Source organism: Ascidiella aspersa, chromosome 2 (assembly GCF_963924565.1).
Source record: "Ascidiella aspersa chromosome 2, kaAscAspe10.2, whole genome shotgun sequence".
Classification (NCBI taxonomy): Eukaryota; Metazoa; Chordata; class Ascidiacea; order Phlebobranchia; family Ascidiidae; genus Ascidiella; species Ascidiella aspersa.
The window spans coordinates 16394581-16421518 of record NC_139448.1 but is presented as its reverse complement, the minus strand read 5'-3'; the positions used below and the strand labels follow the sequence as shown (position 1 = coordinate 16421518).

The 26938-nt window shown below is 35.8% G+C and overlaps 1 protein-coding gene across 1 annotated transcript; it reads left to right on the top strand.

Annotated features, from left to right (window-relative positions):
• The first annotated feature begins 733 nt into the window (after positions 1–733).
• LOC146164010 (exocyst complex component 6-like) lies at positions 734–25648 on the top strand. The gene is made up of 21 exons (XM_083380654.1): positions 734–1093; positions 3415–3470; positions 4515–4722; positions 4956–5136; positions 9088–9253; positions 10691–10875; positions 10984–11188; positions 11868–12392; positions 12990–13994; positions 14917–15116; positions 15553–15673; positions 15809–15880; positions 16124–16310; positions 16917–17043; positions 18293–18404; positions 18801–18962; positions 19319–19471; positions 19821–19962; positions 20374–20560; positions 21232–21344; positions 25070–25648. The coding sequence occupies exons 1-21, from the start codon at positions 862–864 to the stop codon at positions 25132–25134; spliced, it is 4404 nt and encodes a 1467-aa protein (XP_083236780.1). The 5' UTR covers positions 734–861; the 3' UTR covers positions 25135–25648.
• The last annotated feature ends 1290 nt before the right edge of the window (positions 25649–26938 follow it).

Below are 26938 nucleotides of genomic sequence, written 5' to 3'. Positions count from 1 at the left end.
TTGTGCCAGCTATGATTTGTGGCTTTGGGTAGGCTTTCCTCGTTGACAGTCAATTGACAAATCGTCAAGTTGCCAGGGTAGTGACAGTTTGTGCTTTTTGAGACGAAACTAAAGGAAGCGCGCTGTGTACGACTGACTGCTGACGCGTGTTTTCTGTTGGTCAAACCGTGCTTTGTGTTGTATGTCAGCCAGAATTAAGACTTAACTAAATGTGCAGCACACTTACTAAAAACAATAAAATTACAAGTTGAAAATCGCCCAGACAGCATGGTAATAGAAAAATATATTTTTATTGTCAGATTTAGAATAGATCTGTGAATTTTAGTCTTGAGTGCTGGCATGCATTTTTGTAATACAATTCCACTTTAAAATTACTAAAATGTTGCGCCGACACTTGAGAAACTCGCGAAGAATCACTGCTTTAGTTATTAAGATAACAACATGTTTCACCTTGAATGAATGTTTATATAGTTATGTTTCCCAACTGCGAAAGTTCAGCAACGCATATATACATACATGTCCGACATAGGCCTACTTGTATTTTAACAAGTAAAGAACACGAGCACTGAGCAGTTTCAACGAATTGCGCGGCCATATAGATTCTGTTTCGTCGAACAGTTAGTCTACTCTAGCACACGATGTTTCCATTAATAGAAGTGTGATGGCGTGTCACACATTCTACCTCTTAAAAACCAATGATGTATTATTTTTTGCTTGCAGTGGATGAGAAACATCGTGGCTCAGTGGATGTTGAGCAATTGCACGATGCTTAATCGAACAGGTCACTTATTGGCTGTTTTGTCCTATGCCAGTGTTACATTTTTTTAATTATAAACCACTTTTTCTGTACAAAATATCAAAATGGAGAACACCGTCGACAATGCAAGGCCGGCGGGCATATCGGAAACTAATAAAAATAGTCATATACCAGAGGAAGATGCCTTCGCAAGCAATCTTCCGATTCCGAAGACTCCACGACGCCGAAGTAGCACTTTTAAATCCATGTCTAAGGCCATTCGAAGGGCGAGTACGGCGAATCTACATAAGCAACGATCGCCAAGCGCAACAGAAGAACGGCCCGCAAACCCGGAAGGTATACATTGCTATACCGATTTTATTTGGAAAGTAGTACTTGTGGCTCACAAAGAGGATAATTTAAACATACAATTGGGGCTCAAAATTAGATATTTAAACGTTTTTGTTCTGATATTGATGGGAGATACAAAAATGTACTATGAGCAACTTTGTTCATGCTTTATTTCATCAAATCAGCTGGAAAGAACTAAAGAATGTGTTTCCATATGAGGTTTATATTTTAAAGTTGGCATTGCAAAATACCGTCGTAAGATGACATGGATAATAAGTAATTCGGAGAAACCTAAACTGCTATTGTATGTGCCAACCTCATTTGACACTCCGATCTATTGCAACCAGGTCCGGATTTACCAATAGGCTAGGCAGGCTGAAGCCTAGGGCCTCAACGTCCAGAGGCCTTGAAATTGGGTTTCAAGTTTGTAATTCTTTTAAAAACTTGTCAAATTTAAACCCTACCTGAAGTATGTATATATCAAGCTTTTCAGAGAAGAAAATTCTATACACCAGTGGTTCTCAAACTGGGGTCCGCGGTCCTTTTAGGGTCCGCGAGACAATTTTCTGGGACCGCGAAGCACCTAACAAAAAAATCAACACGACTCTCCTAAAAAAGATAATTTTTTGTGCAATAAAATTTTCAGGCAACTTAATTTTTCAAACCAAGCTCATTAGTTGTTCATTAACGTTATTGTACGCTTGAAGTTGAATGTCCCTTGTGACGTCATAGTGTTGCGTTGTGCTAGTGAGAATTACGTTTTTACAGCTTGCTGCGCTGACACTGTAGGGCTAGGGCTGTACGGTCACAGTACGGTTTTAAAACTGTTCGTGATTGCTTGACTCAAATAAAGTGACTCGTTAATTAGAGGTTAAAATAGCTGAGAGCAAAGAAGCAAGTGCACCCGTCCCATTGATACAATAAAAAACAACGTGTTATTTTGAGTTTATTTGTGTATATTTTTAAGGACCGTGAACAATTAAAAAAATGCTGGGGGACCGTTGCGTAATTTTTTAACAAAAGTTTGAGAACCACTGCTATACACAACTGGTTTCAACCACGTTGTAAACAGTCATTATTACGTCTTTGCATCAAATAGAGGCAATTATTACGCGCATTCTGCTGAAGCTTCTATGTTAAAGTACCGTAGTCTTCTCTGCAAAAACAAGTATCGGTAGTTGACATGTTGCTGAAATAACTAATAGACAATGTTGCTTACTGTTAATGTGGTAAATTATACGTTTTATCAATTGAAATTTACTAATGTTATCGACTTATCTTATTTATTAGACGTCTTGGTGGAACGCCCGGACTTACAAAGGTTAAAAAATGCTTTCGAACTAGATTAACCAATAAAGTTATGGCGTTTCTTCAAAGTAGTTTTATTACAATTTTATTACAGTATGGATGACGACGTGTTGACTCGAATTTTAAACCAAACAAACGCCTTTTTTCGAGCTCTGCGCCAACAGTTTACTGCCTAAATCCGAGGGCGTCTGATTAAGAGTTAGCATTTTAATAACACGTTTCTTTATTACACTTACGTGCGGCCCGCAGAGACCTTTCTGAGTTTGGTTTTATTCCGCGACTAGAAAAAGGTTGCCGACCCCCTGGTCTAGAAGCAATAATCTTATTTCATAATTTTTTGAACCCTAAATGTCCTCGTAAATAAACTTTACAATTATTGTAACGGTTGTTTGATCAAAGAAATTAAAATTAAAAGCAAATCCTCCACTAAAGTTTTAGCCTTTTAATTAAAAATTTTCACCCATGGATGTGGAAAATGAAAAGAACGAAGAGTTTAATGCACTCATATTTTTAACATTAAGCAATGCCATGTGATGCTGTTAAGAGAGTAATTCTGAGCTCAAAAATAGGGAGGGGCCTCACAAATGGAATAGCCTAGGGCCTCTCATGAACTAAATCCGGCCCTGATTACAACACAGAAAATATGAGAGATTTTATATATAGATTAGATCTTCAATATTTAATAAAAATATGTATTTTGAAATATAATAAAATAAATTTATGGAATATATAAAAGCCACAAAATGATTAAGTGGTGCATAACTTATGCCTCCGATCTTTCCGTGTACTGTATCTGCTCCTAATTGAGGATGAAAAAGTGCCACGTTTAGCACGGTCCAAAATATTATGTTTAATGCAAAGGTATATACGAGCCATATAGAATCGAATGGCGAATTTGTTTTTTGTGTGTTATGGTTATCTATTACAGGTTGAAAATTAAGGGAACTACAAAATCTTCCTCTACTAAATTTGCGACAGTATTTGTTGGTAATTGTGATTTATTTTACTGTTGTTGTCAGACCTCTACTTCGAAACTGAAGATGGAAGAAGAAAAAATAAAGGAAAGTCCCCAAAGGTAATTTCATGTCTGTAAACAGTACATGAAGAAATTTATATAATACAGTATAGACGCAAAGTCTGCTAATATTTTTAGTGAAGCCATACTCACATCAGAAATAATACAAAATTAGATTCAACTTATAAATACCTGCCCAGTTAGTTTCGTTGGCCTATGCCAAAGCGCAAAAAAGGACTCAAAAGTAGCACTCAGTCACAAAACAAAGATTTGAGCGGAAATCTGTAAATGTCCTTCATTGGGTTGTTGTATTATATTACCAAAAGCGAGGATAAGCTATTGATCGAATAACTCTAATGCCTTGACACCAATTACGAAAAAAAAATTCAGGTAAACGAAAATAAGCTCAGAATCGATTGGTTAACAAGCGCGTTTTGTCTGTAAACCTAAAATTTAAGAATTTAAACATATCTATTTTTTTCTCGTTGGCTTTAAGTAGTGTTATTTAAATACACCACAGTTGAATGGTCCGTTGACATTTTCCCGTCGATGGCGCCATAGTAATTATATGATTTTAAAGCTAAATAAAAGCTGTCATTAAACTAGAAACATTTATTCAAATTAAAAATCTAAATTGCTGACTATTGTCAAATATATGTGTTGTGTGTTATATATTATAACCGAGAACCACGGGAAAACCTCTGGATCAAAATAACCATATAAATTCAAAGACCTAAGTAAAATATCCGTTACGGTACTATAAGCAACAAAACAAAATTCGATGGTAATGACATTTTGCTGCTACATACGGTCAGAAAGCTGTAGAAAGAAACTAATGAGCCATGTAAATAAATGATGCTCAATTAGGCTTAAGTGCTAGTTTCAATAGATGTGATGTTGTTTGTTTCGTACAATCTTAATAGACTTTGAACTTACTCGGCTGACACGATATTAAGGTCAAACTAAAATATGACAAAATCATCTAGATGACCTTTGGTCGTTTAAAACTCCTACGTCACAACTCGCTGATTTTTAGTAGTTTTAGCTTTTATTCAATTGCAATTGAATAAGCATAGCAAATTCTTCAAAAACACAATGTTTCAGAATTTTCCTACCCCCGACCGTGGCACCACGCCTACGACAACACCAAAGCGCCCGCGTTTCCTGCGTGTTTTGAGTTCGACTAACTTAAAGAAAACTCCCGAACGGAAGACACCGCTGGCCACACCAATCGAAATTGGCACCACAGAGTCAACGCAACAATTAGAACTTGTGGTCAGTTCCCCGGATCAACCTGAGTTTGACTACCTTGGTGAGTATGCATAACCTTTGGCATCACATAATCGATTCATCCTCGTTTGTTCGACTGAGTTTATTTAGTTTTATACTGAACAAACTTATACAGCTTATGACGCATGTCCTTATAGCCGTTTAGGGCCCTCTTGAGTTAAAATGGTATGCATTCTCTTCACTCATCTTCTCATTTTGTGTCAGCCGTTTTATTTCTAATATTTTAAGTAAGTTTCGATTACCATTGTCGCACAGAGGTGTTAGAAGAAACGCAACGCAAAGAAGCCGCAAAAGAGTACAACGTTGGCGATAGAACGCGAACTTCATCAAAGCTAACCGTCGAATACGGTAAAGCCGAAATTGACTCTGTGGAATATGGCCACGACATGATCATCCAAGAAATAGAAACTGGATTTTTCCTCGGCCCAGTCCTTAGGTATGTTTACATTTTAAAACCGAATTATAGAAAACGTTATGCTGATTAGAAATATGTTAAGATTAAACGCTAGCATAAAACTATATTCGGTTTGAATGGTTGTTTTTCAATGGAAGAATATTATTTTCATATTAGGTCTTGCTTGAAATAATAATTAATTTAACCAATGTAATATTTTCCTTGAATGTTGAAGCGAAATGTCGATTTTATAACAGTTTTAATAATACAAATGCAAAACTCGTCGATTCTACAGAATGTGCAGCTCATTTATTCAATTGAACATGCAGGTTTAAGTTGCAGAAATGGTACGATAAGAGTGTTGCTTATTGGCTTTGTGTGAAAGTATTTGCAAAATATTTCTGTTACTTTATCGCCATTGGCAAAAACAGTACGACCTTTGGTCCTACGTTTAAGTTGGGAACTTTTTGTTTTTGTATTGCATGTCTGCGCAATTTTGCGTTAATCTCAGTATTTGCCTATTTAAGAGATTTGTAAAACGTGGGCAACGATTTTAGGATGTTATGTAGAACGTGTGGTGCTTGTTCAAGTCGACTTACATATTACTTCATAATAACGTTTCGAAGCAGAAACAATAAATGTTTTGTCTATCACCATTAAACCTTAAGAGTTGCGAAAATTTAAATCAACTTACTGTAAGGTCGCAGAAAGAGTTAGTTGGTACCTTTATAGTCTATCACGTGGTAAAAATGTTTGTTGATGACTTTGTGAATACATTAGATTGTGGAAAAAACTAGCGTTTACCGGAGGCCAATTGCCATTGCTAAATGCACCACAAGATTTATTTGCGTTAGGGCTAACCCATTGTCAAATATTAGCGACCCTTTTATGCTAAAACAAGGAGTGCATATAAAATACACAGGATCGCACGAATCCAGAAAAAGTTTGAATCAATCACAAAGACGGATCGTAACGTAAACCGGGAACTCTAACCACCAACCCCTTACAGCAAACCTCTAACTCAGTGGTCTCCAACCTTTTTAATAAGCGACCCCAATTTAAATAAATTGAAATCAGAATTAAAATTGCGACCCCATTTTTGTTTTCAAGTAACACAAGATAATATCCGTAAATTATACACATTTCCAAAGAACTGTGGCTACATATGTGCACCAAAATGATTTATTTAAAAAAGTTTTATTTAAATTATGAATTTGAATTTAGCACAAGAACGAATATACAAAATTTCAATTTGTTTCAACACTAAATTGAATTTAGTGTGATGGTTACGCCTGCATATAGTTCTGGAAAACTCAGCTCCACTTATGTAATAGTTGTAATACTATATTTCCGTGTAATGCTCTACAAGCGATTTAAGATGTTTCATTTTTAATATGCTCATTGCGCTGAATTTCATTAGACAAAGCCATTTGGTTAAAAACGGAAAGAGTAGTTAACTCACAAAATTGGACAAACTCGGATAAATTAATTGCATCGAAGTCCAAAAGTAAATATTTATTTGCTGAAATCTTTGTAACCTAAAGCTGGTTCTTAAACTTTTTTTAGCCGCGCCCCCTTGGGAATTTTCCTGTGCCTCGCGCCCCCCTATGAAAAACAGTTCGGCATTTTTCTATTAAATATCATTGAGACAACATGAAAATACTTAAGGGTACTGTTGGTCGCGCGAAGCGCGAAATAAATGGGGTTTTATTTGGTTGAATTGACTGAACTGTAATTTAGGAGACTTTTTCGCATTGGGCACACCACAAATTGCTCGTGCTCGACACATTGATTTTTATCGAGCTGATTTTGACACTCGTGTTGTGAGGGCATTCCACACTTGTAAGGCTGTGATGTCGAGAGCAAAATTTAAACATTGCGTTGTTTAAGATGAGACGACACACAATACAACGGCAATATTGCAAAAACAATATAGATTTGCGCAGAGTTCCCCCGGTTGCTAGCTGGTAAATATGGATAAAAAATAGTTCGAAGACGGGATTTCGTTTATCTATAAGTTAGCAACTTTTATCGTTTATCTATAAGTTTTCAAAATTGTAATTAAATAGGGCCGTTATACTTTCGATGATATGAAAACAAGCATTGGCACTCAAAGAAACTTTGTGCTAAAAAATCAACAAAAGTAAAAGGCAGAAGACAATTTTTTGCAGTTTCAATGTTATAGTTGGCAAAAACCAGAGTTTGTACAGCTGTAGGAGTGGTGCCCGAACCCAAACAAAACCAATAGAATCACTGCAAAAAATGTAAATAATGAAGTAGAGCTCGCTCCCCCCTAAGAATTGCTTGGCGCCCCTCTCGCTGCTAAAGCAGCTCTTGAGAGCTAAAAATAAATATAGGCTTATCTTTTCTATGTACTCAGTCGCGTTTATTAGTATGACGTCTGGTAAAGAGAATTAAATGCATAAATCGTCCTAAAACAGCAGAAATATGATGAGTAATGGCGACCCCAGAAAAATTCTAGGCGACCCCACTTGGGGTCGCGACCCACAGGTTGGAGACCACTGCTCTAACTAATCCCTGACCCTGTATTTCGGTATTTTAGGAGCACCAAAACAATCTTTGAGATATATCATGTTAGGGAATTTCCCCAAAATAACGAATTTTTGTACGGCACAGAAATCAAACGTAAATTTTAGTATGTTTTTCATAGTTAGTTTTTAACGGCACTAACATCTGTAAAGTACGTTTTTTTTATTTTGAAAAGCTAATTTGATTCATTTACTTATAAGTAATGACACAACATGTTATTAACTTATTACATAAAAAATCTTCTGAACGATAAAATGTAAAACGCTTGATTACTTCGAATGAACATAGAAACCTTAAAATATACTACTTTTTATAAATAGTGATTACGACCTGAAAAAGTTGGTGAACAATTCGTATTCCATTCAAGTAGGGCAATTTCTGTGTAATACAAACGGTAGTTAATTTAATTTGATTAAAGGCCTAATTTTAGACATTTTTATTTGAAAAGGGCAACGATTTCCTTGTGTCCAAATAATCATAAATATCACGTGATTATCTCTTCTGCATTCAATTTTATGTGTTAAGTTAAACCTTCTTCACAGTTGAAAACTCAGTCAAAACGCTGGTTGATAAATAAACGTACGCCCCAACTCTCGCTTTATGGGTAATGCGTTGTACAATCCATTGAAATGAAAGTAAAGTAACCTGAACAATCAAAGCTTTTAGTACTATATTAAATGCCATGACTGAGACAGCGGATAGAGAGAAGTCTGTTGAATCTTCAGCAACCGAACAAGAAACAAAGACTGACCGCGAACATGACAGGATTTTAAATGAGATCGAAACCACAGACACTGCCTTTATTGGGGCTTCGCTAAGGTTAAATTTTAGAAAAAAAATGTTTTTGTAAAAATAATTCAAAATTACCGTAAGTTTTATACCTGACATAGAAAACAGATTTGGTGCTGCTTTCCATAATTTGTAGAATATTTTTTTTTCAACCTGACAAAATTTTTCACCCATACTTAGTGTGATTTTGGGCAAGCATTCCATACCAACGATGTTTGGCGGAAAGGCACTAGAATGCAATCAGGACTGACATTGTCAGGCATTTATATTTTTTAACGAAAAATTTAGCTAACAATAACATTGTAAGTGCAGTCTGTATTTGTTATTTTTATTTCTGAGATCTTGGGTATATTGCCCCAAGTCTCAGCTGTGCCACCAACCTTATCTACACTGGAGGTTAAAATATATAACTCAATCACTTATACTAGATTTTTTTTTTGCAATTCATGTGTCTGCAAACTGGGTGTAACCTGACTGTAGTGATGTCAGGTTTGCTACAGTGTAGCCATTAAGCAAACCCTCTCTTTGTTTTATGGTTGCTTAAGTAGTTATGTAGTCCAAAAATAATAGATATTATTTGCTTGATTTTACAAAACCTAAAACTAATATTGAAATATTGCACTGTTTCTAATTGTATCCCTGTTGATGTTCTAGGGCTGTCTATGAAGGGAATGACCATGAAAAATTCTTAGAACGACTGGAAAGCAGAATTAAGCAACATGATCGTGATATCGAACGAATGTGCAATTTTCACTATCAAGGGTTCATAGAATCGATAACAGAATTAATAAACGTCCGAAGTGATGCAGAAAGATTAAAGGTTTAATTTGTTTAATAGATTTTAAATACATAGCATAAAACTTGTTTATTTTTGTAGAATTGGACTCTCTTCTAAAATGCATGCTACTCTAAGTGCCATTGACTATTATGCTGAGAATTTTGGGTTTTAAGCCGCTAGCATATCAACTTTAAAAAACTGAGAGAAAAAATTATTGAGAAAACTTGGTTATTTACAGAGTTGTTCATTTTAAGTAATGAAAATGAAATATCTGGATACCTCCCAGTGCGCTGGGTTAAGAAGACATAAAAGTTAAAATAAGGCTACACAGACATAAAAAAATTAGTTACTCTCCTAGTCGAAAGTTACTTTCTTTTTAATATGGGAGAAAATAATCAGCCCTGTTTTTCGGCTGTTTTTCATAACCTTAACTGGAAACATTATGTAGAAGGGCAATGTACTACCACTAATTGCATCCATGATAAAACGCATTGTAAGAAACCAAAATAAATACTAGACAGGCATATAACTGTGCCAGATTGGAAACTTTGGATATTGCGCGGGGGAGATGTTTTGCAGCTGAAAAAATGCGCGGCTGAAAATAACATTTTGACTTGAACTTACGCGGCTGAAAATAAACCACCACACCAGGCTACCGAAAGTTGTAAGTTGCCACATTATAATAAACTTACAGGTTTACAGCGTTTAAGAATACTTGAAGCACTGCGCAATTTTTGTTTGGTGTGCGGGCGCTGGTAAATATTTGAAAACTTGGATAGTGTAGCATTTAATATGCAATATTACTCGAAATTGCCTAATTTGACGTCACTATATACACGTGACCATTGTCCACTGACACGTGACCAAAACACCGAACTGTGCAGTTTTAGCATTTCGCAGGGGATTTTATATGATGCATTATATTATATGCGTCATAGACTAGCATTCAAAAATGTTATGCAACTTCAGTATGCAGCCCGCCAATTTTTTTTTGTGCTTGTTGTGGCCCTTGTACCATTTTAGTCGTGCAGGCCTGATTTAAGTTGACACATTTTCGGTCATACACGAGTGATGAGTGAATAAATGTGACGTCAGTTTTACAGAAGCCACACTAACGTTTCTATTATGTTTATATACTTTTCGTAAATAGTAAAGTTTGTTAAAGCCCGTATTTATATTTTAGCAGTATTATTTTTAGGTAATTTAGTTTCATACAGAAGTTTGCGCGGCTGAAGTTTTGCGCATTTGCCCGAGTCAGATTTGCGCGGCTGAACACATTTTCTACAAAATGCGCCTGTGACCGCGGCTGAAAGTCCCCCGCGCAGGCCAAACTTTCCAACCTGGTAACTGTGAAATGGTTACCACTATATACTGCTTTAAAAAAGCTAACTTCTTCAATATGAAATTTCCCTTAATTAGTGTAAAATAAAGTAAACTAGTGGTCAAAACAAAATCTAAAAAGTGTTTGTGTTGTTGTAGACGCAAACCACTGTTATCAACAAAGAGTTGCAAGAGTCTGGCAAAGAGGTTGCCAGGAAAAGTGAGGATCTTATCCAGTGTCGACTGCAACAGCGCAATGTTGCTTCTGCTATTGAGAAACTCACAGTTTGCTTACCCGTTCTGCAAATGTATGCCAAAATGTGCGAGCAAATGAACTCTGGAAGGTATATTGATCTATTGGACTTTTTTCATGACTGCATATTTTTGTCAAGATATTATTTCTGAAGATTTTTAAACTTGAATTATATTTGATATGGATCATTTTATTTCAGGTATTATTCAGCATTAAAGACCCTCGAGCAGTTGGAACATACCTATTTGCCGAGAGTCTACTCCTACCGATTCTGTGAAATTATGTTGACTAATATTCCCAAAATCCGAGATCAAATAAAGGAAGTGTCAATGAAAGAATTGAAAGATTTCTTGGAAAATGTTAGGTTAAACTCTCACAAAATAGGAATGGTCGCGATGAAACAGGTTTAACTTAAAATTATATATTTTTGCTGTTTTGTATTTTATTTAATAAAAATAATACTGATAATGGTTGTTGAAATTTTGAGATATTACATAACATACCTTTTCAGTGCAGGGTTGATATTAAATAAAAATTTGCACTTGCCAGTCAGGCGAGGGTCTATCAATCAGCACTTTTCTGGGCAGAATAACCCATAAAATGTTTTCACATTGTCTGCAAGTTTTCATCTTACCTTATAGTTTTTTTTTTACAAAATAACTTTTATTAGGGCTCAATTCTTTACTGGGTTATTAAATGCATAGGACTTTTACCATTTTGATGGACTTGTTTATTTATTGCACAAACGTGTATTGGTAATAAAACAATAATTTTCTTTTAGTATTTTGGTAAGATAATCCAGTAGGTCTGATAGCAAAACTAATCTTTGCTTAAGGGCAATCACCAGTCAGGTAAGGTGTAAAATCAGAACCGTCTGAAATTGAATCGCCCTTGTACTGGCAAGTTTAGGCAAGTGCAAAATGACAACCCTCATGTATGTATAAATCTTACGCATGTGCTATTTGGCCAATTTACACTGAGTAAAATTGTAGTGTGGCCCGAGCCGAACATAAATACAGTCTTTTATTTACATTTTTTTTTGGCAATTCATGCATGTGTTTATATACTTTTCAAACTCTTTAGGTTGAGAAAGAACACAATCTCGACCGAATCACAAGTACCACTGTTAAAAGTGTCCTATCAAGCGACAAAATCTCGCTTGGCGAAGAGAGTGTAGCGGAAGCAGAAAGGACTGTTAAGCCCAGGCTTGTAAATACCGGCATTAATCAAAGGAGTAGTCCGGTTACAACAAGAAAAGCTAAACCTATAAAAAAGTTGAAAAAGGAATCTGCGAACACCAATCAGTCTGCTTCACCACAACATCGAGCCAGAATAAACCCTTTTGATGACATTTCTGATGAAGAAGAGCAGCCTGCTTTAGACCATAGAAATCCCTTTGAAGAAGATACCAATCCCTTTTCAAATGGAATAAATGGCGCTGAAGAAGATTTTGGAAATCCGTTTGGCGAGGAGGAATCAGCTGTAGATCAAAATGGTTCCAATCCTTTTGCTGTAAGCGAGATTAATCCTTTTGTGGAAGTAAAACAAAAGGAAACAAAGTCAATTCTTATAGACACATCTGCTGTTTTAAAAGACACAAATTTTGAAGTAAGTAGTCTTAAATTGTTAAATCGAATATATAACTGTTTTTAATTTAATCTTTTAATTTTACTTCAATAAAAACTTAATATGTAAGGCATCTCCCACAGACAATAAAATTTAACAAAAAGAGTCGGAACTGTTAAGATAAACCTTTAAACTGCCTAATGTGTAAAATGTCAGGAAAAAGAGGTAATCATTTCAGTTACAGACATATTTTATGTTAGACAGGCTTGTTTGTTTATTTCAAATCTGAAAAAGAAGATTCCTGTTTAATACCTCAAATATATATTTCTGTCAATTGTAAAATTGCTCTTTAGGAAACTTTTATTAAAGTGCTTTGATTACCTATATGGGTTTAGACTTTAGAACGTGGTCCATTCTTGTTTTTCTTTTATTATTTGTCTAATATATATATATATTTTCGCCTATAGTTGCAATTATATTGCCTTGAAGAAAATTGTCCCAATAGGCACCGGTAATCAAAACGTTGGCACTTCAATAAAATTTTTCAAGAAACCATTAATAATAAAATGGGCCAGAAAACAAGAACGAATTTAAGAGGTCCACAATTTTCTCTTTATTTAAACTCCTAATATCCATAAGGTGCAGCAGGAAGCTGTGTATCCAGATTCACATTTAAAGGAAGAAAAATCTAAAAAAGTCCAAACAGAAACTGTAATGACTACCATTAAACAAGAAACAAATCCATTTATTCTTGACGATGAAACAGAAGAATCTAATCCATTTATTTGCGATAAAAGTAATCATGATCTAAATCAATCTACCCATAACAAAAATGACGAAAATCCTTATCCACCTTCTACTGGACAGACTGTGGAAAAACCAAACTTAGATAACAAGGTTGAAAAAATTACCCAACTTTCCCCTATTGAAGACGAAACACTTAATCCATTTTTAAATGAAGTAAATTTGGAGGAAGTGAACCAATGCCTTGACACAGGTAGGTCATTTCCCAATGATGACAAGGTTGCCTTAGGTAATGAGAAAAACACAGCATCCTGTGATGAAACTACAGAGAAATATACAATCAGCTCCCAACAGGATATTATCACTAAATCGGAAAACAACCACAGCAGTGTAATCAAACATGCACTAAATGTAAGTCAGGAAATCAATGAGAAGTCCAGTGAAATTCCAGTTAAAGCACCTCCAAGGCGAAAAAAGAAAAAGGCTGCTACCAGCATTTCAAAAAGTGAACCATCTTTAAAACCAACAACTGGTATTGAAGTAGCACAACAAGCGGATGCAACATCTACACCAGTATCCATTCAAAGTACTTCAACCTCCACAGTTAAAAGTGATGTGTCTCTAGCTGAAAAGCAATCAACGAATAAAATAGAAGTTTCCTCGCCCCAGTTAAAATCAACTGCTTCAATTCCTAAAACTAAAGGTTCTAACAACTTATCCTCAAAGAGAAAAGCAAGTGGCAAATCATTACCCACCAGCAATGCTTTTCCCTACATTAATCCAAAAGATCGCCCTATTTCTAATGAAACTTTTCACATGCGCCGTGTGTCTCTGGTGGAAGAAATGGTCTCATCAAAGTGGCAAAAAGCCAGGGATTGGCAGATGCCTCGAATATATTATGTAGGTTGGACTCTATTAATGCAATCAGCCCCAAATCTTCAAATTCAAGTTAATTCACAGTTGAAAATACTTCCGGATTGAATGTTCCATGTTGTTGTAATCCATTCATCTTGGTTAGCTCTACCAATGCAATAAACTTGGATTTTGTTAATTCACAATTGAAAAGACTTTATTAATGCAATAATATTTTCTGAGAAACAGAATCTGTATTCTTTTAACTATTGATTTTTAATCTTTAGGTTTTTGATCTTTCAAGAAGTATTAACCTTTTTGTAATTGTTAAATCACATTATGTTCCAACATATTATGTTGGTATTTGATTAGCCAACATATACCAAACAATTAATGTTTTATTCATTTTTGAATATTTATTCATAATTTATACAGCGATTTTGTGAGTCTTGCTGTATCAAGCAGACTTATTTTTTTTGGTAATCGCTCAATCATAGAACATTGATTTGTTTTGTGTTATTGTTGTCATTTAAGGGGATAATGTTATTCCTCTCTGGTAATTCTATCTATTGATGATTTACTGCAATATGCAGTACAAATTGCAAAATATTGACAGAACCTGTTAAAAATATATTAATAACAAACAATAAAGTTATTGAACTGTAATTTTTTGGTAATTTTCAAATAAACATCACTAATTTTGAAATGTACATCAAACTGCAGAGCATTTTTTACAGGTAATACTTCCAAATAGAAATTTATTTTACAGCTCAATATAAAACTACAAAAATGAAGACCCCTAAAATACGATTCAAAATAAATGTTTTGCTGCCTTTAAAATGTTGTGCCGACTCAAAAAAAGTATATACAGAGTTTGCATTAATTGCAGTAATTATTTGTTTTGAACACTTGTGTAAAAATTTGTGAAAATGACCTGTATAAAAAGTTTACATACTGTCATTTTCTTCAGGACTTATCAGCATCTGATTTGGTGGACTTTTCCCCTGTGTACAAGTGTTTGCATATATTCAGCCTGGTGAGTGCAAGAGCCCAGTTTGAAAACTACTACCGGACACAACGAAAGAACCAGGCCAGATTGGTGCTGCAACCCCCTGCTGTGATGACCGATAACACTGAAACATATGCTCAGTATTTTTGTCGGATTGTGGGGTAAGCAGGCAAATTTCTTCTCTATACCTTGTTAACAACCAATTAAATATGTTATTTTGGAGATTAAATTACATTCATTTTCATTGACACTAAAGGGCACATTTTAACTCACTTTAAATCCTCTTGTGTTTTGTTGAAAATTGGCACTGGAATGGATCTTCTGTCACATTGGTTTATATTTCGCTTTTAGGTAATTACCTGGAAAAACCTTTGAATGTAGAACCCAAGTACTTAATTATATTACATTCTAAAGTAGTGTCTCAACTCTCAATTGGGTACTTTACCTCTAAAGTTAGTCTATCGTTGAAATGGAGTGGTAATAATTTGTTGAGTTGAACCTTGGCAGGGACTTGCAACTGATTTGAGAGTGTCTAAGGGGCGACTAAGAAATGAAACCCATAATCTTAATTTGTTTTGTGTTTACATTTTTCTGCAGGTTTTTTGTCGTTGAAGATCACATACTACACACAGCCCCGAACCTTATAACCAGACAGTTTATAGATGATTTATGGGATTTAGCCATATCCAAACTTGTTGCTGTGCTTCAGGCAGATTCGGTAGGTGGCTTAAAATAAAAACCAATTTTGAAAAGTATACTTAGAGTTGTTCTACTACGAAATAGCTGTAACTAAAGTATACAATATATACCTAATTTTCATTATACAATTTCTTAGTTTCTTTTTATATTACAGGGTTATTGCAGTGACGCAAGTCTGATGATGAATGTCAAGAACCTAATTGTCATTTTTGCAGACACCTTGAAGGTTGGAAATTTTCCTGATAAATCTTCTATAAGTTTACCGTTACCATATTTCCAAAGCTAATGTACAATAATTTCTAAACATACAAACTTTTAGGAATTAATTTTTTATAAAGGAATATTTTCTGGTATATCTCGCTCTGTTTATAAGCAATATGCAGTTATTTGTTACTTTGCTTCAATTTTAACTGTTCCTCTAAAGTTTATTGTGTGACCACAAATTGTCAATTCTGCTTTGATTGCCCAGGCATATGGGTTTGCTGTAAACCGGCTCTTCACACTTTTGATGGAGATGCGAGACCAGTATGGTGAGATCTTGCTTAAGCGCTGGGCCAATAAGTTCAGTGACGTATTCAATGAGGACAACTACACACCTATGTTGCTACAAAGCGAAAGTGAAGAACAAGTAGTTTTGAGCTCGTTTCCATATGAAGGTGGGTGTTTTGATACTAAATTTGTAACACTAAAATGATTAAAAAATCATTCATCTGTTTAAACCTTATAGATTGGTACACACCTAAAAAACACATTAACGTTTCACCGTGTTTAATGAAACGTTACACCTCGTTGCTCTATCATATTAAGGAAGTTCCCTTACAGGCAAAACAATAAGACTTCTCCTGAACTCTCCTTACCATTGCCGTCTAAATAGATGGCTTCCTGTATCCTTACAGCTTAGTGTTGCTAATTAGACTTGCTGTAGTAATTTTTGTTGTCTGTCGCTTTTGGAAAACTACTTGTTAACCAACGAAATTGGGCCAGGTAATAGGATTTGTGTACAGTTAATATGTAATAGTTTTTTATGTTTGTTGCATTTATATACAAATACAGCATATCTTTTGTAAAGACTACCGTGACCCAAAACACTAAATTATTAACAGAAAAAAATGACAGTTACAATATGATATTTATTGTTCTTCAATGTTGTTCATGAAATTAATTGTTTCTGTAGAACCTTGCACACACAAGCAGAACATGATTTATCTTTAGGCACCACTCATGCATGATCAACAAACTTTTTACGAAGTGTTAAATTTCAGAGGACAACTTCGAGCACGCTGTTTACCCCAAGAAACTTCCCTTCTCGCGTTTCGTGCCTCGCATCTTCAATGAGATCAAGCAGTTCATTCTTGCCTGCCTCGAATACTGCGAAGACCTGCATTTAAGGTGTTTTTTAGCGAATTTTAGGACAGGCGGCGACAGTTCGCTTACTAGAGAAAAACTGGAGAAAAACAAACACTTATTATGTTTGTGGCTCATATCATATGATTACGAATGAAGTCCGTTTGGGTGTATTATTCTTACATCAACAAATACCGATTTAAAGTTGCACTGATCAAGAAAGTAGTTAATTTTTTCAATTTGCCCTTTTCCATAACCAGTAGCCCGAATTGGTGTTTTATGTTTTCAACGCCGATTTGCAGTTTGAAACTAAAATTTTGCCGACGGGCAAAAAACTGTAAGCGTAAATCCAACGTGTTACTGCTTGACGCGATGCTGGCATGATTTCAAATCCAAGTGTAACTTCTATCCTTTTGGATATATCTAAAGATAGCCTTAATACTTCTGTTTAAAACTGGTCGTACTTTGTGTATCCATTAATATGTATTTTCAGTTTGAACAAGACCCTTATTAATGGCGGTTGAATGCTTTTCCAACAAAACACAAAGCTTAAATAACTCTCCTTCTTTTTAACAATTTAGCCAGATTTACCTTTCGAAGGGACAGTTCACAACCTTTATTAGCCTGTTGTTTTCTGAGTCCTTGCATTAAACAATCTTTATTTTCTGTTTTCCTTGCTTAAAAGAATAATTGAGTGCCGCCACTTCCAACCGTCCGGTGTGGTTTATATGAATAATAAATATGCAACACGTGGCGTGTGCGTAAGTCGTTTGTTTTACGCCTGTACTCTCTGCTATGTAAAGCATATTGCTGTGCAGTGTGCAACATCCTAACTCTTCTAATGCTATAAAATGGCTTTCTAATGCTATAAAAAGGAGACGTCAATTGGCCCTTTTAAAACCAACCGAATTAAATTTAAGTTGATTTTGCGTTTTGCCGTGGCTCGGAAGTTGTACTAGAAAGCATCGGTTTACACAAAAAATGTTTTCCAGAGAGAAAGTAATGGCCAAATCTCAACAACCGTTCACAACAAAAATTCACTCATGACAAGGGTGAAATACGATTTGTCAAAATCTATTTCTTCAATTTCCAGGACGTACTGCCCGAAATTGCTAAATATAATTCTTCGACTTTTTTACCTACTAAACCAAACGTTGTTGTTCCAAGTAACAAAATATTTTGCCAAAGACAGGCTTTAAAGATTTCATCTTATCGATATAGTAGCAACAAACAGCACGTAATTTTCCGCACACAATTACACCTGTTCGTTTAAAACCTTTCTCTTTTCCCGCAGCTCGACGGAAGTGGATGACATGATCCGAAAATCCACCAATCTACTGCTCACACGAACCCTCGCTTCCGGCCTGCAAACCCTTGTGCAAAAGCCATCGCTGGGCCTCACTGAGGTGGGGCGCCTAAATAGAGTGAACACTTGTTGTTCAGGAAAAGAAATGCTATAATACGTCGCAAAGGATTTAAAAAGTTTCTACCGCCACAACTATATAAGGATGTTCGATATGTGACATTTTATTTTGTCGGACAATTTGCACAAAATAACAGCTATCCGATACCCAATGACGTCATTATTATGGCTCAATAATCAAAATACAAAAAATTGAATAAATAATGGTCAGGTGTAGGATTACTTTATTTGTTAAATGGTAGAAATTGCTGATTTAAGCGCGACCCACAACCAAAATGGTTTAGGATCTTCACAACGCCATAGTATCGGACGAGTACACGCATCTCTATTCACATTTCTTAAATCGTTTTGACAAACTGCAGCTTTTTTTTACTCGCAGCTGGTGCAAATCATCGTGAACACGACTCACCTGGAGAACTCGTGTCGACATGTCGAAGAGTTCGTGCACTCGATCACCGGCGTACGAGTAGGGAGCGCCCACACGGCCAAACTCGTCGGAGTTTCGACGTTTAAAGATGCGCGCAACGAAACCGAGTCACAGGTGCGAATAGTACTTGGTATAAATGAAATTAATGAACAACAAGTAACAAATGCCTCTACCTTGATTGCGAACCTTTTACTTAAGGACCTGATAAGGAAAAGGATGTATTCAATATTGTATGGCATTATCGTTTTGTTTCTATTAACATTGCCTTATGAATGTTTACAATCTATTTTATTTATTGGATGTTTTAAGTAAAGTCAGTGGCTTGACATGGAATCCAAAAAATGTAGTGAGCTGCATGCTGTTAATTTATTTTTTCCAGCAAAACATTAAACTTCCATAAATTATGACGGTATTTTCCACGACAAATCAATTTTTACCTTTACTTTTAAACTGTTCTTCTTTTACGCCAGATCTATCACAAGCTAAATAGCAAAATCGACGAGTTCTTCGAGTTGGCGGATTACGATTGGGGCATGAAGGAACCCAGTGGAAGAGCGAGTCGCTATTTACTCGACCTCATCGCCTTTCTGCGTCATAACTTCGAAGTATTTACCAATCTTCCAGTAAGTTGACGCAGTTTTAGCTTAACAGATAGCATTACACTAATCTTTATTTCAATATAACCTTCTCGATTTCTTTCCTCTCTTAAGCATTGTGGTTACTTTCTGCCAAGTACTTGATTGCCTTGCGGTATTATAAACCAATCCCGAGGGGTCTCTAGTGTAATTTTGTTCTAGATTGTTTAAAAATACAGTTAAAAAGTAGCATAAATAAATGTCAATCGCATAATCTTAACGATCAAATATACCACAACGGATAAAAACAATTTGTTTATAATAATCGGAGGCCCCTAAAAGTGCTAATATTGGTTTTGAAAACAGCGATTTCAAAAGTGATTTTTTGATTGTCCAGTCGAAAGTGGCGCAGACGGCTTGCATGTCGGCGTGTCGTCACATTAGTGCAAGCCTCATGGAAATGCTCATGGACCGTGAAACGAAGGGAATAACTATGGCCGCCCTGCAGCAATTCAACCTCGACGTAATGCAGTGTGAACGTAAGTACAATGGATACCATATATAATAAATAAAAAACGTTTTGTAACCTTTTTTTAGTCACGCAGCTTTTTCAAATAATCAATCTGACTGCATTTTTAAGACTGGTCCTTACTATCAATTTAAAAACACTATATGATAAAATCACGTTTTGGAGAAAGTAGTTTCCAACCTTTTTTTTAGTCACACGGACCCTTTTCAAACAATAATCAATCTGACGGACACCTGCATGTTGAGATTGGTCCTAACCATCAATTTGAAAAGACTATACCTACGTTAATCAATACAAGCGAACTGTATGCAATGACCCACTCCATCCGTCGAAATGGCGACTAAACAAAAAAAAAAAGAATTGACAATTTTTTATGAGATTTTTTTAACAATTTCAATTTGTTTTACTAACTTCGACGCAGTATTCTCGAACTCGGAGCCGGTGCCCGGCTTTCAGGACGGCGCACTTCAGATGAGCTTTGTCGAGCTGAGGCAGCTGCTCGATCTCTTCCTCTCATGGGACTGGTCCTCCTACCTGGCCGACTACGGCAGCGGGTCGAGCAAATACCTGCGCGTCAACCCCGGCACCGCACTTAACCTACTCGAAAAGTGAGTTACTCGGTTGGGTCGTAAGCCCAAGGATTGGCCTGAAATCTTCTTTTGCTTTGCGTTTTTTATAGTGCGAATTTTAGGAGTCGAATTCATCATTTTTAACGATAGACGTCTGTACTGGCCAATACACTGTATTTTAAAAATGCTGTTTTGCTTATTGTTGTATCATACGGCCACCGTGCTATACAGCCCCTAAAAACCTATACTTTATTAAATCATTCAAGCCCAAAGACACTATGCGATACTAAGGCTAATTTATAGGATAATTGGCAGTTGGTTCCGTTTGTTTACGTTTTGGTGCTGTTTTTTGTATATTCGTCGTAAACACTTTTAAATTATTGCCTTTTGTTGTCGCGAACTAAATAGCTGTGTGCCGTTTACCTTTTTTTTACAATAAATCTTTTTTAACAAGCAAGATTACTGCCACAAGGTGTGCGGCTTTGTCATTAACTTTTATTCTTTTACCATTTCCTTTACACAACACATATTTGTGATTAACCCTGGTCGAAAATATAGTTTTTTTAAAAACATGACAATAGCCTGAAAGTCAAACCGAAGAAACCGCACAGATATAAAATAGTTTACCTCACCTCGTAAAGGGCCTTGTGCGTTTCGTCTGCAGCTTTTGTTGTTGCCTTTTTGTGATGTAAGTTAAACCTGTTTTGTAGAATCAAGGAGGACCGAGGCCATCGCAACATCTTCACATCGCTCAGCAAACAGGAGCGAGAGAAGAAAAAACTCCACGAGACTGTTCTTCGTCAGCTAAGAGGCATCGTCAACGGTTTGTGGCCAAACAAGAGTTTACGTTAAAACGCCTGCTGCAAAAATTTCCCATACCCGCCTTCAATTTTACAGTTAGTTACAATCCATTTCGCACCCCAATGAAGAATGTCTGCCGAACGTGGCCGTAGTTTTTTTTTTATATATACAACGTTTCAAATCAGCAGTTTTATAATTCTGTTTACGAGAGACACACGTGTGTCGTGTCCTGGTTAAATTTGCTTGGTAGCAATTAATCGACAGCTGTGTTTTTCAACCTTATTAAGCCACGGAACTTTTTCTTAAAAAAATAGTTGCGGAACAGCTAACTAAAGTTTTTAATAATCCATTAAAATAAACAACACCAAATTAATTTATTTCAGTTGTCAAAGTACGATATCTAGGCCTGTTTGGTTAAGCAAAAATTGATATTCGTGCTGTATGGTGCAAGCAAAAAACGGGAACGCGCAGTTACAATATTGATATAACACAACGAGTCTTACTTTTACTCAAGTCGATTGTGTTTAAATAGCGATTTTATGTCAGGCGTTGTTTTGCCTATCATAATAATTGATAACGGTTTTGCCTTTGAAAGTATTTCTTATTTTGACGACAAATAACAGTTGCCCCAATGATATTGTTTGGTATAATTTCGCCCACCTGTTTTTGTCGATTTGTTTAAAATTCTTACTATTGCAAAAAAAATTAGTTTTGACCTAGTAGCAACATATTTAAAGTTGGACGCAACCCAAAGCGACATTAGGTGACACCATCCCTATTCCCGTTGACTACAGCAGTAGGTATGGAAAAGCAACTGAATTACATAAACCTAACAAAACTGGAACATAACGAACGCAGACCGTGTAATGGCCGTCTAACTGATTTGATTTTTCCACTTGTTTGAGAGCTTGTGTCGTTTTAGAAATTAACCATAATAAAGTTTGTAATTACATCTTCCGTTGAAACAAAAGCCTGGTCTGCACACATCTACTCTTACTGATAAATGTTTGCATGGAATGTATTCTAATTTAACGAGTTTTCTTTCCCCACGCTTTTTGCAACTATAATATGTTTTATAGTTCAGAAAATAAATAAATACAAACGATAAACGTTGTAGTTAAAATGTAAGTTGCAAAGACAAACGAGGCATTTTAACACAGTATGGAACGCTTAAGATGTAACATGACTTTATCATTAGGAAATGAGTCCTAATTGAACATCGCTGACATATATTAAATTCCATCTCTTTTTGATAAACTGATTGTTTAAGTTTGCCTGAGAAATGAATAAATATAGGCTATAACGTGCATGCAAAGTAAAATGTTACAACAAATTTTACTAATCTCAGCATACGGATTCGGTGTGTGATGTTGCCTGACCGGAGAGCTGCAATAATTATTCCTATTTTATTTATTTTATTGTTTTTTACTTTGCTATTTTTTAGCTATTTTGCAGTGTCACTGTTTTGCCTTTATGAACACACAGTCTGGAAATCGTGTATAGCTTGGGCTGTGTTTTTGACAATTAAAAAAACGGCCATTAAATGAAGTATAATACAGTATATCAGGGGCAGCCAACCAGTCAAAACGGCCAAGAGCCTTATTTCTTACGTATTTCGTTAAATGAATATTTGAAATGAATATTTGAAATGAATCACTTAACATATTGGAAATGAATCACTTAACAAATGAATCACTTAAAAAAAAATACCTCAAACACAATTTCTACGTAAAATCCGCATCAAACGGGTTGAACAACCGCGGTTTGACCACCCCTGCAATATAGCTATTCAGATTGTTAATTGAAATGCTCAGAGGCGTGGCTTAGTTGATTACTGTGATTTTTATATTATGTTTTTACTTTTGCTTTCTTTTGTTTTTCTGCCGATTGGAACGTGCAGCATGATTTGGAACTTCGCCAAGCGGATTGCTCTGGAACTGTGCGGGTAGATAAAATTTGGTTTTTGTTTGGTTGAGATAAATGTGATTGTTTGCTTTATTGCAAAATTAATACGTCGAGTCCGGTATACGTGGATTACTTGTACGGTATATGGCAACTCCCTACCACATCTTAAATTAAAGGTGACGCCAAGTTATCGGGTTCCCATTAGTGGAAACAAATGTTGGATTTGTTTTTTAGGATCTTATTTTTGGCAAAGCTTAGTTGAAAGTGCATTTCGGCTGGTGACATTTATCTGTTCTTGCCGACTTGCCGTTATCCAAACCTTGATCACAAAATACACATTGTGTTCTGTACTTTTCAATATAAAAGCAATTTAGACACTTTTTATGTATATATATGAAATTCGTGTCTTATTCCTCTGAAGTCGATGTAATCCTCCCAAAAGCTCCTGCGGTACATTTACATTCATTTTTTAATTTTATTCCCAGGTCTTGATGTGCCCAACACTCCTCGTAACAGAAAGCGATTCTTCAGCTCGAGCAGAAAGTAATGCTTACCGCGCCAATAGCCGGCCTTCTTTCGTTCTCGTTATGTCGTTTGCGCTCGAAACATCAAGTTGCACTTTCACGAGTATTTGGCATTCTCACGTCAATATAAAGTATGTCGTATTTGCTTCACACAATCGAAGCAAGGCTTTCGTTCCCAATGCGCGCTAAGTAGTATGATTGTGAGAGAGGCTATTGCTTTGTACGGTTTTGTGTTTTATTGTCAAGCTGTTTTTTCTGTCTGAATATTTCGTCTGTTAAGCACTTTAACTAAATTTTACACTTCAATAAAAAAATGACTAGAATTATTTTTTTTGTCATTTCAAGAAAATTTCGACGTTAGTAAAATTAGTGCGTTGTTTAACTAATTTCTATGCTTTTTCCTCTTGAGTGAACGTTTCTATAAACTTGTAATACTTGAGCTGCCCTGAGGCCATCTTACAAATGTAAACTGCCGGAGTTTCGCCTGTATCTAGCTGCAATAATATACAGGTTATTAGGCTGATATTAGTTCAACGCATCAGCAATACATTGTCCTTCGTACTTTACTTTACGAGGTCGTACCACCGCTTTTACAAAATCAATGTGAAGCATAAGTTGAATTTTTGGCATTTAAACAAAGCATTTATTTTTGTATTGTTAAATAATTACAACACATTTTAATGCAAAACATTATAAATTTCAAGACCATGCAACGCAATCGCTAACTACTAAATCGATTAGGTGCGTATACTGGTACAACGAGAATACACTGTGTATCCGTGTTTTACCTGTTTTGATGTAGGAGTTAGTGAGACAAATCTCGCATTTCAAATTTGCCTTAAGGTTGTACTTTCACCGTTATTTACTTTTATTAATCATTGGTTGTAAACTCTATTTCGTGCGAAATCAGGTAAGCGCGGATACTGTGTACTGTACTCAAAAGTGCTGCATAGCCTTCTATATACTGATTAAATATTTGTTGATGCCGAACTTTGCGGGTGCTTCTATCGTTCTTTTTACGTCCCTCCCGCATTTTACCCAAATCGCTCGCCTTCCTATAGTCTATCTACAAGATACGTTTTCCGACATCTTAACCTTCTTATTGATTCTTTATTTCTTCTCGTGTCGTTTATAGCACTGTTTCCGTCGAACGCTTTGCGCAACAAAAATAAATCTATATCTCTAACAGATCAAGCGTTGTGAATCTTCGCGATGCGGCGCGCGGCTTTGCAGAAGACTCCGGTCAGGCAACTTCGATCGTCATATTTTGTTTCAATCATGATCTTAAACTGCATGTTGACGTTTTACCTTGTTGCAGACTGGAGCCTGCTGTGTGTTCCCCGCCGAAAGGGAATCCGTGGTCCCGTGATCAAGCGAGCCTAGTGTAAGAGGATCACGGTGCAAATGTTAATTAAATAATACGATATAGTTCAAATAGCTTGCATGGCAGCTTAAAGTAATTAGGGCTGTTTTTTCACTTCAAAGCCCTGTTTTACGCATGGCGACTGGCGTGTTTGTATGATCGCCTAAAACTGGTTACCTTTCTTTGCATAGCCAATGGCCATACTTGTTCTAACTTTTATGTCTAAATCAGCCAATTAAATGCGAGCAGACTGGTTTTAGAATAGCTTTTGTTTACTTATTTAACATGGTAAAATACACAAGCTTGATATGCACTTCAGCTGCTTTGCGTTACCAACTGATTGTACAAAAGCTATGCTTAATAAATCCAATGTTTTAAGTCGTACCTGGTCATGGTCATTGTACCAACGTAAGTGTTGAAAAAAATGGTTAAATGTATTATGTTATTACTGTACTTTATTATCTCTTGATCCACTCATTTTAGGAAAAAAATATGTAACTTTATAGGGGGTACCTTATTTTACGCTGCGCACCCAATAGGAAGTGAGAATTACACAGTTGATTACAGCTTCCGGTATATACCAAGGCGCTCGCATAATTGGCATCCATAACTGCGACTTCAGTATTCTGCTGTCGTCAATAAAGCACATTTCCCACTTCGAATTGCTATCATTTCCATTTGAGCAAATAAGTATGGCACTTAACCAGGTGTAGGTTTCACTCAATCCACTTTGCAAAACGTCCCCGTACTGTATCGATTTTGAGTAAATTCTGTTATTTAGAGAACTTGCAGTCATCGTGTACTCCTCTGTATGGTATTTTCTCAGGTTGTAATTGTTGGTTGCAACATGCTTGTTAAAGCTGATCTAAACATTTACTAGTTTCAACAGTAATGTATCACGTGTATTGCCAATGTTTGCCTACATGTTGTTAATCATTTTTTAAACACTTTAATTGTCCAATCGCATTGTGCTGACTTTTTCCTACTTTACATGATCTATGATTGCCTTGTAAAAAAACTGATTGCACACATTATCCTATATCGTGCAATAAACTATGCGAACGTGTTTTTGTACAATATTTTGAAGGTTTCTTTAGGAAATATAGTATTTGCGTTTTATAATATCTGTGTATTATTTTTAAATTCTAAACAAGAAAAAGTCGTTAAAACAGCCAAATTATCTATCTGAAAACTATATGTGCGGCGTCCAGTCACACGTGTTTATTTCCACGTTTATTGTAGGCCTACCTATAGGCAATTTTAAGTAATGAAAAACTTTTTTATTTTTTAGAAACGTAAATCCGGGACCCATATTGAAAACTGCAAATAAACCTACTATAGACCTAATACAAAAAATGTTGGCAAAGGTGTCCATGACAAATTCGTATTCCCCGGACCAAATCATTCCCAAGCATAGGTTAAACAAAATATAAGATTCCATCAAGCTGTCCCCTTATAACTATTACATATTATATTGTACTTTGCGTCATTTCCTTGAACCGCGTGTTATTGCCGATGATTTAAAAAGGTAATTTGCCATGGTACTAAAAACTAATGTTACGGATAGCGTAATATCCTGGCTTAAGTGCTAAATGGTGTGTAAAGTGGTAAACATTTTCATTTTTTCTAAATAAAACATTTTAATTTCCCTAATCGTTAATTGTTATACAGAATATATGTTGGTCGCCCTTGACTATTTTTTTTTTGCTTATTGTGCCTAAAATGGCTTGACTAAATGCTTCCCCACAAATGGAGTCACATTCGTTAGCCGAGGGGTCGGCAACCCCTGGCACGCGTGCCAAAAGAGGCACGCGAGATAATTTT